Source organism: Oreochromis aureus, linkage group 20 (assembly GCF_013358895.1).
Source record: "Oreochromis aureus strain Israel breed Guangdong linkage group 20, ZZ_aureus, whole genome shotgun sequence".
NCBI lineage: Eukaryota > Metazoa > Chordata > Actinopteri > Cichliformes > Cichlidae > Oreochromis > Oreochromis aureus.
Window position 1 is genome coordinate 27,908,147 of NC_052961.1, and position 17,855 is coordinate 27,926,001.

A 17,855-nucleotide genomic window follows, 5' to 3' on the forward strand; every position below is an offset into this window, starting at 1 on the left:
TCGTAGCTGAAATGCCTAAAGTTTGTGTCGGCACATCATGAAGCTGTTACTGAAGGAAGCAGCAGAGTTGTATATGGAGTTATAGCTCGTGTGGGGAAAACAAACTTTTTATCCTGTCTTGGGGCAAACTGACTAAACTTCTGAAGCAAAAGTAAAGCTGTGGCTCTCTCCCCACCGATCATTTAGACATGGGGCTTTTTCATAGAACCAGGTGTAGCTTCGTTCTAGCAGGACTTTAGTCTCACCCACATGATGCTCTACATTTCTGTTTCTGAGGAGCCAAAAGAAAGGTGGATCAAAAAGGCTAAAACAGCTCATTTTTGACATTCGATGAACACAAAGGCCCAGCATGAGATAAATAAGGATCATGTTGAACTGTGATTCAATAATAAAATTAAGGTATTTGACGTGAGCTTAAGAAGTCTCTTTTAATCCCATCATACTGATAAATTTAACAAAGACTGGGGCCGTGTGTCGTCTTAATGTCTTTGGCTTTTGTTATTCCTGATTTATTTATATGGTGAAGCTAGCGACGGGCAGTCTGAAAGTAACTATGTCTTCTCTTAATGCTCTGATCCACGTCAGGCGTGTGCAGGCTATGCTATAACAAAGATGACCTGTACAGTGATGAAAACTGAGAACGTCCAGGTGAACAGAACCAACCTTTTGGGATTTACCTGGATGTTTGAGCATGCAGCAGTAATCCCTGACATCACATCAGCCTCCAAGAACAATCAGAATGACAAAGTCACAAAAAACAAAAAGATTAATGATTCAGTTCAGTGTCACTTCATCATTATGCTGTTAAAGTCCATGATAACGGGGAGAGAAAATAGGAGCGACCCCTCTCCAGCGTCTGTTCCACTCATCAGCTGTACAGAGAGCTGAATGATGGCTTTGGGGCTGAGACAGGGCTGCACCCTGGTGTGACGTCTCGCACCCTTGTGCTACACAGCTGGACTAAATGTCTCAGCTGGTTGAAACTTTCTCCCAGTATTTCTGAGATACATGGTGGCTGTCACCTGGATTTATCAGCTCAGACACAGGACCAGTTCAACTTGTTTTCCACACATGCATGTTTTCAGGGACAGGTAACTAAACGTGTGTGGAAAAAGCGTGGACACGTGTGCAGAGACGTCACACTGTTAAAGAGAGGAGAAACATTGTGAAAGTTATTTGACTTTGCATTTGTGTTCCTGCTCTCATACCTAACCTGTCCTCTCACAGGCCCGGCCTAGAAAAGCACTCCGACTTATTGACATGAATCACTACGCCACTAAGAAGAATGCGGCTCAGAGCATGTTGGACGTGGCCTTGCTCATGGCCAACTCGTCTCAGCTGAAGACCGTCCTTTATGTGGGTCCGCAGTATCGTTTCTATGTCCCCTCATCGTGCTGCTGTCCCTGTCCATCGCGTTACAGGTCATAGTGGGGCTGCTGCTCGGGTCTTCATTGGCAAGTGACATCATTGACTTTGTCTGAATGAAAATGGCTTAAAGAACAGCTGTGCTTCTCTCTGTCTTATTCCAGTTTGAGTGAAAAATGCTTTCAAAGTATTTTTAGAATAGAAAAGAATAAACCTTTATTATCCCACGGATGAGAAATGTGGGTGTTACAGTTCTTATAGCAATATAAAATATAAAAGGAAGACACAAAGTGTTCCTATATACATAAGCAAGTGAAGTTCAGTATATACAGGTAACGATGCACAGAGCCATGTATGAAATGTGCAGAGAACAAACAAGCTGGTGAGTAAGATGACCAGAGGATGTTGAGCTGCATTATAGAGTCTGACAGCCCCTCTCCAGGCTGAGCCTGAGGTTAAAGATGTGGTAACCTCACAGAGTCGATCTGCACAGTCCCTCAACAGTCTGGAGCTGATTCCATCCGGACTCGTGTCCTTCCTGGTTTTCATCATCCTCAGCTGACTTCACACCTGGTCAGCTGTGACGGAGAGGCTGCAGTGTGGGGTGTGAGTGGGTGGTTCCTGATGACTCGCATGGGGGGAGGAGGCAGTGGAGTCGTTGAGGGAGAAAGGACGCAGGTGAGGTGCATCTGTTGTCCCTCGTGCTATGGGGGGCGGGGCTGCAGAGAGGTGCAGAGCTCTGGTGGATGGGGGAGGAAAGGGCTACGGAATCAAACCTGTTAAAGAACTGGTTCAATCTGTTAGCCCAAACCCTGGACTCCAGGCTCCAGGTATGTATGAGGGAACCAGATGGACCACGTTATGGTCTGAGCGACCCAGTGGGGGGAGGGGTGATGATGTATATGCATCCTTAGTATTTGCATACAGTAAGTCCAGTCTTTTTTTTCCCTGATAAAACAGTCCACATACTGGGTGAAAATATTGAAGAGTTGAGGACAAGGAAACATGATTGAAATCTCCAGAGATGAAAAGGAAGGCTTGGGGGTGTGATGGCTGCAGCTGGGACACTACTGTGTGGATTGTCTCGCATGCTGCTGCATGCAAAAGAGTCATCGGTTTAAAAGAAATAAGCCCTTCTAATTTTAAATTGACACTAAAAGTGAATTGTATAAAGATGACCCAAGTAAAAAGGATACAAAGGTTTTAGGGCAGTGGTGTCCAAACCCAGGCCTCGAGGGTCAGGGTCCTGCAGGTTTTAGATGTGTCCTTGAACCAACACAGCTGATTTAAAGGCTAAATGACCTCCTCAACATGTCCTGAAGTTCTCCAGAGGCCTGGTAATGAACTCATCAGGTGATTCAGGTGTGTTGACCCAGGGTGAGATCTAAAACCTGCAGGGACACCGGCCCTCGTGGACTGAGATTGCCCACCCCTGGTCCACAGGCATCACAGAAGTGGTGTTTGACAAAGCATAAAGCCTTTACATGCAGCATTTCCAAAACTGTTTTTTACATCTTTATAAATAAAACAAATATATGAATTCATAAAAAAATAGAAGTTTCACATAATAAATGATCTCAATACAGTTGCACACTTTGCAGATCCAAGCTTGTGCACTGAACTGGAACTCCCAGCAGTTACATGTATGACACGCCTGTTAGTCAGCTGCTGGGCTTAGCATTGAGCATACAGGCTAAAGCATGTTAAGATGGACCACATGCCAGTATTTCCTCCTAATAAACAAAAATGAAGAGCTACGTCGTAGAACAGGACGCCGCCCTCTTGTGACCGTGGTCCAATGAGCCGTCCTTCGTGGGTGCTTGTATGTAGACCCAAACTAAAGTGTGCGTGGATGCTGCAGTCTTAATGCTCTTTAATGTGCTCGACAGTTTGGAAAATAAACATTTAGCTGAGCTAGATATCTGTGTCTCACCTACATTTGCCCCAGAGATTTCTATCAGCTCATAGTTAACCTGAAAGACCACATACACCAGTTTGTTTTTTCTGACAAGTTAACTTTTGATACACAATCATTAATAAAATCCATAAAGTAGTATAAAACATGCATCTGTATCTGTTCATCTAATCCATAAATAACCTGATAACTCTGGTGGTCATCAGTGTAGCTAACTGCATCACTGTTTTGTGTGTCAGCAGTGAAGTGCGATCTCAACGATGTGAGGAAACACGCCAAACTGAACAGAATGAATAATGTAGCAACAGTCTTTGTCTTCTTCACGGTTCTCATCAACATCTTCATCACAGCGCTGGGATTTCAGGGTCATACTATCAGGTTCCCCTGTTTACAGAACACAGATTCTTTGTTTCACGGCGTCTCTTGCTTTTGTAAACTTGATGTTTTTTCTTCCTAGCTCACCAGCCTCACCTGTTCCATCAGTACCAGCGCGTCCCCTCTGCCCATTGACCTGAACAGGACTGGTGGCATTTAGACCAGACTTTGGACCAAAGCACTGAAAGCTGCTGTGGCACAGAAGCCTTACCTCTGTGTGGGCTCTGTGTTCAAATTAAGACTTGTTTGGAGAAAAAATAAATGTTTTTTGAATGAACATAATGAAATGTTTTGTGACTGAGACTTCAGCGAGCTGTGGACCATCGAGTAGACCTCATCCTCGACAATTACAGGCCAGTCCTATCTTAAGATTACAGCTACAGACTGACAACCAAATAACTTTGTGGGAATTAACACTGCCTCATCTTCCTTTGGGTAGAGATGCCAATTCCTGAAATGCACATACTGGACATGGATACTCCAACATATTAAAAGCTTCTGTCGTATAAATATAATATGCTCTTTGGCAGTGTAAACTGCTGGTTCTTATTGTTTTAAATACACTTCATACTCTCCCATGTTAAAATATGTCTATGTAAAAAGGAGTATCAGTATTAGAAAGTAACTTTACTGCATGGTGTAAAACTGGGTTTCTGTGGATACTTTCCAGTTTGGTAGCAACTGTACAACAGGAAACTATATATGTTTTTGTTAAATAAAGTAGCAGTTTGGATTTTATTAGCTATCACTACAACCAATAGCTGCCCACTTGGCCTCACTTCCACTGACTCCAGAAGTCACCTGACCTCTGAAACAGTTTGTAACGTTTTAACAGAAAAATTAAACTGAAGCGGCCCGTTGAGAAGTAAAGACCATCCTAGAAGTTTATGCTGCAGTTCTGGTAACAGAAACTCTAGACTTTTACTAACTTGTTAATTAGCACAGAATAGCATGTATCTTGACTGATAATGAAGGCTCAACCCTCTCATCCAGATTTTTTCCATTTCTGTCTCCAGGAAAACCCAGCACACCAAAATGTGGAGCCACGGTGACTCTGTCCATCTTTTATTTAGCTCTAACCTGCTTAGGGCCTGTTTGTGTGGGTTTCTTATAGGAAGCTTGGTCCTCCCACAGCTCAAAGCTATGAATCTGTAACAGGTTTTATGCTGTATTTGATTCCACTTGCAATATTAACCGCAATGTATTTATTATTTATGCATCTGTAGAAGTTTACTGGCTCAATGGCGCCCTCTTTCACAGGCAGTGGATAAAAGGCTGAGACGAGCCTGAGGTGGCTTGTAGAGCAGAACGCTGTATATCAGAGGTGGGGAACTCCAGGCCTCGAGGGCCGGTGTCCTGCAGGTTTTAGACGTGTCCTTGATCCATCACAGCTGGTTTAAAGGCTAAATGACCTCCTCAACATGTCCTGAAGTTCTCCGGAGGCCTGGGAATGAAAGAATCCTTTGATTCAGGTGTGCTGACCCAGGGTGAGATCTAAAACCTGCAGAACACCGGCCCTCGAGGCCTGGAGTGGGAGACCCCTGGACTAATACCATGAGTGCTGGTGAGCTTTTTACTAGTGATGGTGAGATGAAGCTTCGTGATGAAATGAAGCTTTCCATCCAACTGGTCGACTCATGGTTCAAAGCATTGTGATGATTCATTTGCTCTACTGCACCATCAAGTGAATGATTCAAGTGAAACAGGCTCTTTGATTACAATGATGTGATGTGTAAACCTCTAAACTGAATAAATAAATTGTTTTCATGGTTATTTATCCCGAATATTGTCTCAGTATGTCTGATACAAAAGAGAAAGTGGAAACTATCAGGACAGAGTTTTGGTATGATTGTGTAACTGTGTTATCATGTTTATGTACATCTGGATAATGACACAAACTGTGTGGTGCTTCACTTTTTAATAAACTAAAAGACAGAAATCAGATTATAGGATCTGTAGTGTTGTTTATTTATATATTATGGTACTTATCATTTGTGATATTTATGACTGTGTGCATACTTTATTAGAAGAGATGAGATTAAAAAAAATTCTCTTCCTTGCTGGTTCCATCGAAGAAGAAATGCTGAAGTAACTATGTAGCACGTACGTAATCCAGTTCCACAACACGGTGTGATGGGGCAAATCAGCTGTGTTTTGCTGCCCATTTTATTATGAATCTAGCCGAACCATTGAGCCGAACCGGCGAGCCAGTTCCTGAATCAGTCACGTGGTACGGACTGTTCACGGGGCCTCGAACGTCACTGCATACGTAATCAAAGCAAGCCTCGATACGCGCTTCACAAAAACTCCCCCGAAAATACCCGACACACAGGACACATCACTACTTTTTACTCCCCAGTGGTCTGTACCATACAGCAGACCAGTTTTATGGGTACAGTTCAGTAAAAATAGTCCACAAGGCCCCAGCAGAAGGCTGTGGGCTGGGACACCTATCACAGCAGCCGTACCCTAATTCAATTAATCAGGTGGAGGAAAGAAATGACCCTACTCTCCCTCTCTTTTAAAATAAAGATCAAAACTATTGATAGAGGCCAAAATGGTTGGTAATGGTCTGCAAACATGCTTTTTATGCTATACAGCCGGACGTTTTACACGCGGCCTGGAGCAGCACTTAGAGGTCCTACAGTTTTTTGGCATTTCTTCATTTGGCTTCATTTTCAGATCCAGAAGGGCCCAAGCAGGGTGTGCTGGCACACAGTACTTTAAACCACATCATGGTCAGTGTGTCAGCGCAGCATCCCATCTGCTGAGACATTCCAGTAACAGTCCAGCTCACTGACCATAACACAGAATCCATGTTACTGTCATTCTTAGCCTGCTGCTGTTTCTAGCCAGAAGAACATGGAAACATTAGATCACTAAGAAGTGGTCTATCAAGATAGCAACAAAAATGATGTCAGATATTCAGACATACGGTTTCTCGTAAAATGTCTTCATTACATTTTCTGATTTTTTTTATTTTTACAAAAAATACCTTTAACAATTTGCCTCGTTACATTTCTTGTCAGTCACATTTTATTAAGAGTTTAATTCTTTCTGCTTTACAGTGACTAAGAAACTGTATTATTATTATTATTACACACTGTTACACTGACGCACACTGTTTAGGAGTGATACTTTACAGAACAGCAGGAAGACAGCATTTTAGATTTAAAGTAACATTTTAAATCCTATGTAGCAGGTTTGGATAAACTGGACAGAGGCAGGTGTAAACTTGTTACACAGCACTGTAATCAACTTGTCTACTGTCACTGTCGACACGACGACTCAGTGTGAGTCCAGTGTTTTGAATCTTCTTCGGTTTTCTTTCTCTGGTGCCACATGATTAAGTACATCTCAAAACTCGGGTAAATAGAAAATAATAAAAAAGGACACTGCTTAAAACTGTCATTCAACAATTACATCTGACCCTGAATTAGATAAGAAAAAGGATACATGGATGGCTTTAATGTTAGAGGAGTTAAAACAGTTGTTTCAGACAGAAGATGAAGTGGGGAGCTGCACCAAAGGCCAGTAACAGATAAATAAGTATTATTTTCAACAGTAAAATGATTCTAGCAGAGTAATAACTATAGAGTACAGCTACAGAGTAATAATAACTGCAACTGCAAGGTCAGCACAGATATTACCTGACAGTCCCACTTTTTTCCTGTATTAACAATAACATAATCGACAGTATTACAGTTGTAAAAACTCAAAACTGGCTGGTCACTGGAAGCTTTGGCTTTAAAGTTGGACAGCAGAATGTGAAGCTACTGTAGCAGAGTCCAAGTAAAAAGTGGTGAAGTACAAAAAAAGAATCTCGATGTGACATTGATGGCAAATGGCCTGTATTTATACAGCGCTTTACTAGTCCCTAAGGACCCCAAAGCGCTTTACATATCCAGTCATCCACCCATTCACACACACATTCGCACGCTGGTGATGGCAAGCTACATTGCAGCCACAGCCACCCTGGGGCGCACTGACAGAGGCGAGGCTGCCGGACACTGGCGCCACCGGGCCCCCTGACCACCACCAGTAGGCAACGGGTGAAGTGTCTTGCCCAAGGACACAACGACCGACACTGTCCAAGCCGGGGCTCGAACCAGCAACCTCCCAACACTTGAGCCACGATCGCCCCACAATCCTTCCACTGTTCATCACACGATGTAGGCGTAGGCGTAGTAGCACACAGCTGATAACACAGCTAAAGGCAGCAGCACCAGAATAATCTTCCACATGCTTCCTGTGGACTTGTCTCCAGTGGGCTCCCCTGATCGTACAGACGTGTGATTGGTGGAGCTGTAGGTGACCTGCACGGCAGCCCTGAGGCAGAAAGGAGAAGAGGTGGGTTAGACCCGGCTATAAACTCACGAGCTCAGACATGTGACTGCTTCATACTGCAGGATTCACTCTGTGTCAGCATCTGGTCCCTCGACCTCATGTTACTCAGTGCTTTGCTTCACCCTGTGTGCAGGAAACAGTTCAACAGTTACTGTTCCAGCCAGCACTGGGTTTGTTTCACTGCACTACATTTATGATGCATTTTAGGGAAAGTACCCCTGGCTTTACCCTCAACGTGTCATCACCATTATGACTCTGAGCTGACAAGAACAGTGGATTTTATTAACACACATAACAGATTTGCACTGGTAGTTAGCTGCATGCAGTTTTTGGTTTAAGGAGGGCTGGGTATTAAAATGTTATCAAGTCCGATTAAACAAAATATCCTCAAACAAAGGTCAAGAACATGGTAAAGTCCCTCATGTGGAACACATGGCAGTAAGTACCCTCGCAGCTGCATCAGCGTCAGCAAGCTAAAATAATGAAACGCTGCAGTTTGAGTTTCACATGTAAACCATCTCTCTGCTTCCCTGTCACCTCCTGCAGTTCTCCCATTTTCACATCTAAATGATTTGATTGGCTGAACAGCGTGTGTGTAGTGAGACACACACAACAAGAGATAAAGGAAAAAGCTGCACAGATTAATATAACGTTAGTGTAAATACTAGAAAATCCAGCCTATCATCTTACAGTGTAAATCACAACACTGTACTAAGAAATGTGACTCTGCAGAGTTCTTACCTGCAGGTTAAGACTGACTGACATCTGGGTAAACAACAACAATCTGCCCTTTCAGGTTTACTTCCATGGTAGTGTAGACCATAACACAGATGAGGTGTGATAAGAACAGTGCAGTTTGGGAGAATTTCATAGAGGAAATAAAAGCACAGTGTTGTATGTGGGCGGTGCAAAATAATCAGCTTTAAACTATCCAATCAGAGCGGTGCATAAAGGCGTGCACATTAGCCTGCAGGGCTAGCAAAGCAGCACTGCTAATGTTCCTCACACTGCTAGTGCTGCCCCATTGCTTGGTAATACTACACTAACCAATATTATTTAACCGTACGCTGTCAGCTAAGTAAACAACATTTAACTTCTTTTTACAGTTAACACTGAATGGAACGATGTTTGCTAACTGGGTATTAGTTGTTTGTAAACCAGTCTGGTGGTTGTTGGCAGGTTGCAACTGGTGTTTGTAAATGGTTAGTAAAGAGGGTGGTGCATCGAGAACCACCGGGACCAGTCAAGGTGAATGTTGTTTACCCATGAATGCCACAAACCCACACTATCATTTTATGAGATTCATGTTTAGTTTAATCTGCTTCACTATAGCTTCATGTCCACATTTGTGCATGCACATGCAGCTGATACATCCTGAACAACATGCCTCGATGAGTTAGTGATTCAGAATCAGTTTTAGAAACGCAGAAGGTATTTCACATTTAGCACATAATGCAGTGTGGTAAGACGTATGTGAGGTTGAAGAGATGGTGCAGTAAGCTTCATCTAGTCAAAAGGAAAAACTACAAAAACCTGGATGAGGCGGAGGCATCTGTGCAAAATTAAATAGCTGGGCAAAGGAAAGACGCACCAATATTGATCATTACAATCTCACAAAGAAAACAGAACGCATGTTGTGTTACTACAAGGGTATATTAGCTGTGTCAGCTGTTTGAATGTCAACAGCTTTAATGTCCACATTTTGACTTTAGTCTAAAAGTGTACAATTTGTTCAGTGACCTTCTGTCCCTCACTGACTCACGTGCAATTACAATTAATCAACCCTGTGGAAGTGACGACGGCCCCCAGCACATAACGACAAAGTAAATGATGATTGCTGCTAAAGAACTGACTGAAGTTACTTCGTGACTTTTTAAAGAGCAGGAGCAGTTTGGGGGGGTCTCTCTTCTGTGTAGTGAAAAAATGACAAGAGGATGTGAATCTCAGATTGTTTGTGATTTTAATGAAAGGAAGGAGTGATGCTGAAAAACTAGTTCATGCATTTATTACTTCCAGGCTGGACGACTGTCATTCATTATTATCAGGAAGTCCTAAAAACTCCCTAAAAAGCCTTCAGTTAATCCAAAATGCTGCAGCAAGAGTACTGACAGGGACTAGAAAGAGAGAGCAGATTTCTCCTGTATTGGCTTCCCTTCATTGGCTTCCTGTTAAATCCAGAATTCAAAATCCTGCTCCTCACATACAAGGATTCCCATGATGCATTGAGTTTTTCCTTTCCAGTCACCTTTCTCACTCACTATGTGTTAATAGACCTCTCTGCATTGAATCATATGCATGCTGTCTCTCTTCCACAGCATGTCTTTATCCTGTCTTCCTTCTCTCACCCCAACCAATCACAGCAAATGGCCCCGCCCCTCCCTGAGCCTGGTTCTGCTGGAGGTTTCTTCCTGTTAAAAGGGAGTTTTTCCTTCCCACTGTCACCAAAGTGCTTGCTCATAGGGGGTCATATGATTGTTGGGTTTTTCTCCGTATCTATTATTATAGGATATACTGTACAATATAAAGCGCCTTGAGGTGACTTTTGTTGTGATTTGGCGCTGTATAAATAAAATTGAATTGAATTGAATTGAAGGCAAATTACAGCGCAGGAACACGAGAAAACACGGTGATGCAGGATGCTTGCAATACTTTGGTCACTTCAGGGCACACAGTCCCACAAAACTGGATGTCACGACGCATAAATGTGGCATATTTTACTCCATATTCATTCCTGCTGTCTTACTGTTTATATTTTACTGCTGCACAGTCAGTGTGCAGCAACTATCATGGCATTTTGCATGTACAAGGACAGTAAAAAGCTATTCTACTCTATTCTATTCTACTGTCATTTGCAAACACTGAAGCAGCCGTGTATTTATGTGGAACATTTGTAATATTTCATTTGAACCTAGGCCAATATCAACGAGTTACAGCAAGTTTTGAATTCATTTCAGACTGGATGTAGCCAGTTACAATTCAAGTCTCACATAAGAACTATTTTGTTAACTTTCAAATCAGATAAAAGCTTCGTTGAAGAGTGTACAGCATCACTAACACCTGAGGGTGTTCTATAGCAACATCAACTGTGATGTGCAAACGTTTGGAGGCCTCGAGGGCCTAAAGGTCAGATTGCTGACTCACTGACTCAGAACAGGACGTTTACATGGAACTTGCTTTTGACAAATATTGCAGTACCTCCACCTTTTTTGGTCTGATCTGTCCTATATTCATTATAGCCATAAATACTTATAAGCCTACTTGTAATAGATTTGTTTAACCAGGTTTCATCTGAATAACATCTGCATCAGTCCAATGTGCCCATACACGGAGCATGTCCATCATGGAACATAAGCTACCAAGATGGATATGATGTGGTTTAACATTCCCAGAGATAAGAAGCAGCAGAAGAACGACACGCTTCAGCTTAAAGATTTCCTAGAATTATTTTTTATAATTTAATTCCATAAAATCATGTTTAAAGGAAAGTACAATTGTTGTGAAGAGCCATAACACAAATCATTTGGGGCAGTTCCACAAAAAAGAAGAACATGGGCACAGGTAAAGACTTCATTCACCTCAGTGCACCGTCACTTTTGTACACCACGACATATATTTGCACACTTGCTTGTCCTTATTTATATTCATACCTACATCTCTGTATTCATCTAGTCAGCTCAACATTTATCTAACAATGTCTCTGCTTCTACACTCATTTTTATGAGTTTGTTGTATATGTGCTGCTCTGACAACTCAATTTCCCCTCTAGGATCAATCAGGTTTCTCTGATTAGAATTAATGTCTATTAAATGTGCGTGATCAGTGGCATGCAATAGAATTTAATGGCAAAAAAGCATTATTTTTTTAACACGTTGGGGGTTTACATGTTGTTCTAGTGAACGACCTTGGGTGAAACTAACTCTGATCAGCTGTATGGAAACAAAATAAACAGACTCTTCATATCAGAAGCTCAACCTGCACGGTGCTCACAGCACAGTCAGCGCTAAATCTGATTTGAACTGACCAAACTGTACAGTACCTGTATGAATACTATGAAGGCCGGAAGTGAGAGGCTGTGAACTGGGACGGTCTGTGAGACTGAGATTACCCAGAATGCACCACTGAACGACACAGGAAATCATTCCTGGCTGTGGACATCTCCCTGTACAGCTCCTCCATCTAATGCATGACACACACTTTTGTTCTACAGTGAAAATAACAATTTGTTACAGTTTAGCCTAAAATGTCAATGATATATATTTCTCCTCTGCAATATTTTGGACATTTACAATGGAGCTATTTATATATATTACAGCCACACCTTATATTTTGTAACTGTGTAATGTGTTATTTAATTTTGTTCAGTGTGTTACTGTTCTTATTGTCTTGGAGCGACTGTAACCACACAATTTCCACAGGGATTAATAAACTCTTCTTATTTCACTTTCAGCTCCAGCGTGCAGAGAATGTGTTAAACTTTTTCTCTGCCACCTATTAACAATAAACACAAAGAACATAAAGGCTTCCACCTGGCCCAAATGACCACAACTACGACACATTTTCAGTGTCAGTTCATCAGATGATCAGTTTTCAGGATGTGTTGTTTGGTCTATTAAATCTCACACACTTGCAAAGAGCATGGTTTATTTGAAGACACAGAGGAATCAAACGTTTCATTTTGTTAAATCAGAACATTTTGTCTCCTGAACGTTTTATTTCTGCTCAGGGGCGATTCTAGGATCAGAGCTTTGGGGGTGCTGAGCACCCAGAGAGCTGCCCAGCCAGGCAAAATAAACTTTACACATCATGATGAGACTTCTTCCCTGTCTCTGTCAGTCCCTGCATCCTTAAATGTCTCCAGTTGTCCCGAGTTCTCTATGACTGTCTCCTTGCATTTAAACCCCTGTTCCTCCCTGTCCTTGTTGTCTGTTGTCTTTGTCTCCATTATCAGTCATCATAATTTTACCCTCTCTGTGCAAGTCTGCAAATTTCTTTATTAAATCATAAGATTCTTAAATTCATCAAGTCTCTCTGTGCCTGGGTCCTCGTCACAAAACATGACATCACTGTTTTGTGCATTTTTAACACAATTTAATCCCCACATTTGTGAAAGAAAAACAAAACACTTTTTTAAAAGGCTGTAACAAAACCATCAAATCTGATAAAGGTTATTTGAATGCTGCAAAAGAAGAATGGATTAGAACAAAAAAAATACATATCCTAACCTTAATTACTGCGGGAGAATAATGAATGATGCTCATAGTGAGTAAAAAGTAAACTGAGTGCATTTTTTGGACAGAGATTCACTTTTAATGAGTATATATAATATAATACAGATACATAAAAAAAAATACTCCCAAAACAGAATACGTTATTACAAATAAATTATTACAAAATATTAATAAAAAAATATAAAAATGGAGGCAACTTTGCCTGTGGTAGAATGTATACAATGTATGAAAAAATCTTTACTGCAGATACTAATTTGACTAATTTAATAATACTAATTTTGTGTTGTAAGATTTATGAGTTTCATGCTTTCATAGTGGTACTTGGGAGAGCTTGACATTTTCCCAATGGTACACACTGTAAAAAGTTTGAGAAACACTGATAAGTGTATGTGTGCTTTTGGAAAACATTTAAAGCTGCAGTACAGAATCTTTGAAACAAGCTAGCTGAAAACACTTTTAGAATATAAACAGAGCACTCTGCTTCTCTTTACACTCTTTACACTCCTCACTCCACCAGTGCTGTTTGGCACTTTCTGATTCAGTGCGCAAATGTGGTGCACGTACTGCAGTCATACAGACAACTGGACGGTCCAAGTGTTGGCCTACCTATTACTGGCTGAGGTTTTAGTAGAGTTGTGGCTGAACCACATAAAAATATATCATTAATTTTAATCTCCCCAATCAATGATAATGTTATGTTGGAATGTTGTTAAAGAGGGTCAAAAATGTTTCAACCCAGTTTGTTTTGCAGATTCTGTGTAGCAGCTTTAATATAGGGAGGACACAACTTCCAGACTGTATGAGTAAAATCAGGTTTTTTTCTCTTTGTCAGTTTAACGGTTTCTGTTGTGCCTGTCACTATTCCCTGTCTGTTTTCTTACCTGGTTCTTCCTGACCTTGTACTTTCTCCTCACGTTCCCCTCTTTCCTCTCTCCTTCTTTGGACTGACAATCATACACAAATAGATTGTATTCAATTAGATGAAAAAATTACATTAATATGAAAAAAATACTATTAAGATCACTAACAAAAAGTCCTCTCTCAGTGTACTTACAACCAAAAGGAAAATAACCAAACAACATAAACATCTAATAAAAGATATAAATATTGAAACACCGATCCAACATTATCCTTTATTGACTGATCATTTGATTTTACACTTTTACATGAATGTGGCTCCTTTTTTTTGAAAAAACTTCCTTATATCCATTATGAACCTGGCTGTCTCTCTGTACACAAAACACACACACACACACACACACACACACACACACACACACAACAGGAGTTATAATATAATTAATGGGCATTCAGTCAGTTAGCTAGTTAGTATCCATTTCAAACAGGACAGTGGTAACAACAGTAGGCTACGGAAATTTTTAAGTTTTAGATTTTAAATAGGCTGTATAGATTTCAAAGGGAGCAACAGGACGGTCAAATGTCGCTGATTTTACTACAGACCAGGACAAACTGTAGGGTAGCAAACATCGTCGGAAAACAAGTTTTAAACACTGCAGGTTACCTGGGTGTAATGTTTTTCAGCTAAAAAGAAACATGGACTGACTCCTACCTAACTATATAAAGACTAACTGAAGGTTAAATGCAGCTAATATGTCCTGTTTTAAGGCAGGCACTAACACCCCCGCTCCGCTGCCTCTCAGCCACCATCGCTCTGGCAGCAACGGAGCTAGAGCCAGAGTAGGGGAGAGGCGAGCTGGAACAAACCATTTTGGAGGGGGTATCTATACTTTTGTTGTTGAAACGTTACGTCTCAACCAAGTACTGTATGCTTTTTATATTTTTAGTAGTGTGTCACAAAACCAGCAAATATTGTCAAAAAAGTAAGAAATCTTTGGGGGTGCTTTGATTCATTTTTGGGGGTATGATGACTGTTATTTAAAGCTACTAATTAAAGTGTTTATTTAGATTAAAACTCATCATACAAAACATGCACTCAAAAAAGGTGCAGCTAAACAAACCTGTTTGAATCAACAGGCCTCTGTACCCTGTGTTGCAAACAGTTTTGTTAAACTATATAAAAAACATGAATTTATCTTGCTGGAGAGCACATAATACACACGACAGATTACACATCCAAGATTTAATCATCATGTCATGCCTGTGGGAGTTACCTGGAAGAAATGCAAAGACTGACTTAATATTAGAGGAAGACATGTTGTCCAACATCGGTCTAAGGCATTAGTGAACCAGTTTTTTTGGTTGTCACTATGCAGTTTAATAATTCTTACACAAACTAATAAGAACATATCTGATAAAAAAAATATGATACTGTAAATAATCCTTAGTTTTTAATTTTTGTTATAGGAGGGAACATATGTGGTATTTTAGCATCAGACACTTAGTTTTCTGTTTTCTGATGAAGTTGTTCTGCATTCATTTGTGCAGATGATGTCTTTCATTTAACGAAAACACAAATCAGACACCAGCTCACAACCTTAAACATGATGATTGTGCTAGCAATTGAGTGTGATCCAGTGATGGATTCATGATTAGCTAACAATGAGGAATGGCAGGGATATTTTCTTTAGCAAAAGAAACAATAAAACAATGAAAAGACCTCAAGAGACATAAAACTGTTTTACTGGCAAAATATCAAAACTAAAGCCAATAACTTTGCTGATTTTCTCTATCTGTGCAATATTGATTAACGTTACTGCTCTTTAAGGTAAATATCAAAACTATTACACTGTTTAATCCACACCGATGCATCATATTCTGTAAAATCATATTTTTGTATATGTTGTCCTGTGAGGACATCTGATCTCTGAAAAAACAACTGTTAATGAAGCTGGAAAAACAAACCCACATCTTGATCCTTAAAAAAGCATATTAATATATATCTTAATAACAAAAACAATCACAGCTGAAATAAAAGGCTTCAGCCTACTAATATTAGTTCATAAAATACATTATCTGCGCCAAAAGTGATGAGTGAAGGTGCCCATGGAGGCAAGGGTGCCACCAGGCATTTGGCCCCGGGGCAGACCCAAGACAGGCTGGAGAGATTATATCTCTCGGCTGGCCTGGGAACGCCTCGGTGTTCATATTCATATTAATATTCTTATTCTTCTATGACAAAAAGTACAAGTGTTCATTTAAGGAAATAAACAGAACAGTAAGAGATATTTTTCAATTTTTTTTTCTTTATTTTGATTTGCCACCAATTACATGTTTTTATTTGTAGTTTTTGTAGTGCTCCCCACTATGTGAACCCCTCACCTGATGTTTTATGTTTATTAGTTTAGTTTAGATTCTAAACTATCAACGCCAACAATCAAATGATCCCCTTTAATAGCAAGCGCTGGGCGACAGTGGAAAGGAAAAACTCCCTTTAACAGGAAGAAACCTTTGACAGAACCAGGCTAAGAAAGGGGCAGCCATCTGTCATGACTGGTTGGGGGGTGAGAGGCAGAGGAAAAGAAAAATGAGAGCACACGCTAGCTATATGTTGTTCACATTGCCTAAAATGAACAACGTATGGTTTTCTGGACTGTGAAAGAAATGTCTCAAGTCAGTTTTCAGTGACGTGACTGAAGACTTTTCTGGATGGCCGTGCGGATGCTTGTCAGAAACAGTTCATTTCCTTTCTTGGAGAAATGAACTCCGTCGGGTAAAAAAATTGAGTTGTTGAAAAACCTGATGCGCGGATGCTCAATAATCACTCCATCAAAGCGGTCGACAGCCTTTCTAATGCTGGCATTCACAATCTTCCTGTCCTTATTGATTTCGACTGGACTTCCATATCTCCACACTTGACGCTCATTGATGGATGAATATGCAATTGTCATTGAGGGGAACTGTGTGTGCAATTGCATCAATTCCTTCTCAATGACAGAAGAAAGTTTATAAGCAGAAAAGAGTCCCAAATCATTGCCCCCAGCATGGATTACCAGTATGTCGGGTGGGCTCTGTGTGAATAGCTCATCATAAAAACGAGGAAGGACTCCCCTCCATTGCATTCCTCCTTTGCCAAACCACTGGACTTTGGCATTAAGTCCGAAATTTTCTCCGAAAATCTCTTTTGCTTCACCCTTGGCTCGTCTGATGTAGCTGGACCCAATGATCCACACGTTTGTTTCTCTCTGGTCTTCTGGCCTCTCTTTCTTTTTCGGTGTGTTTTCACAGGTTTTGGTATTGCTGAAGGCCGTATCGTTTGTTTTCTGACCTGGGAGTCGGATAGTCCTGGACCAGGGACTTTTTGAGATGCTCTGTGTCACTGCTGCTTGTTCTGGCCTCTTGTTGTCTTTTGGTGTGTTTTCAGAGGTTTTGGTATCACTCAAAGTCATATCGTTCATTTTTTTAACTAGGTGTTGGATAGTCTTTGGCGGAAAACTTTTTTGGCTGCTCTGTGGCAATGCTGCTTGTTCTGGCCTCTTGTTGTCTTTCGGTGTGTTTTCACAGGTTTTGGTATCGCTCAAGGTCATATCGTTCATTTTTTTAACTAGGTGTTGGATAGTCTTTGGCGGAAAACTTTTTTGGCTGCTCTGTGGCAATGCTGCTTGTTCTGGCCTCTTGTTGTCTTTCGGTGTGTTTTCACAGGTTTTGGTATCGCTCAAGGTCATATCGTTCATTTTTTTAATTAGGTGTTGGATAGTCTTTGGCGG

The 17,855-nt window shown here is 40.9% G+C and overlaps 1 protein-coding gene across 2 annotated transcripts; it reads left to right on the top strand.

The window, feature by feature from the left end:
• Positions 1 to 1,993: 1,993 nt before the first annotated feature.
• Positions 1,994 to 4,321, top strand: LOC120435373 (ninjurin-2-like). Of its 2 annotated transcripts, none has more exons than XM_039604874.1 (3): positions 1,994 to 2,195; positions 3,520 to 3,658; positions 3,738 to 4,321. In XM_039604874.1, the coding sequence occupies exons 1-3, from the start codon at positions 2,072 to 2,074 to the stop codon at positions 3,793 to 3,795; spliced, it is 321 nt and encodes a 106-aa protein (XP_039460808.1). In that variant the 5' UTR covers positions 1,994 to 2,071; the 3' UTR covers positions 3,796 to 4,321. The 2 variants fall into 2 exon arrangements, with proteins under 2 accessions (XP_039460808.1, XP_039460809.1); XM_039604875.1 differs by having other exon boundaries at positions 3,523 to 3,658.
• The last annotated feature ends 13,534 nt before the right edge of the window (positions 4,322 to 17,855 follow it).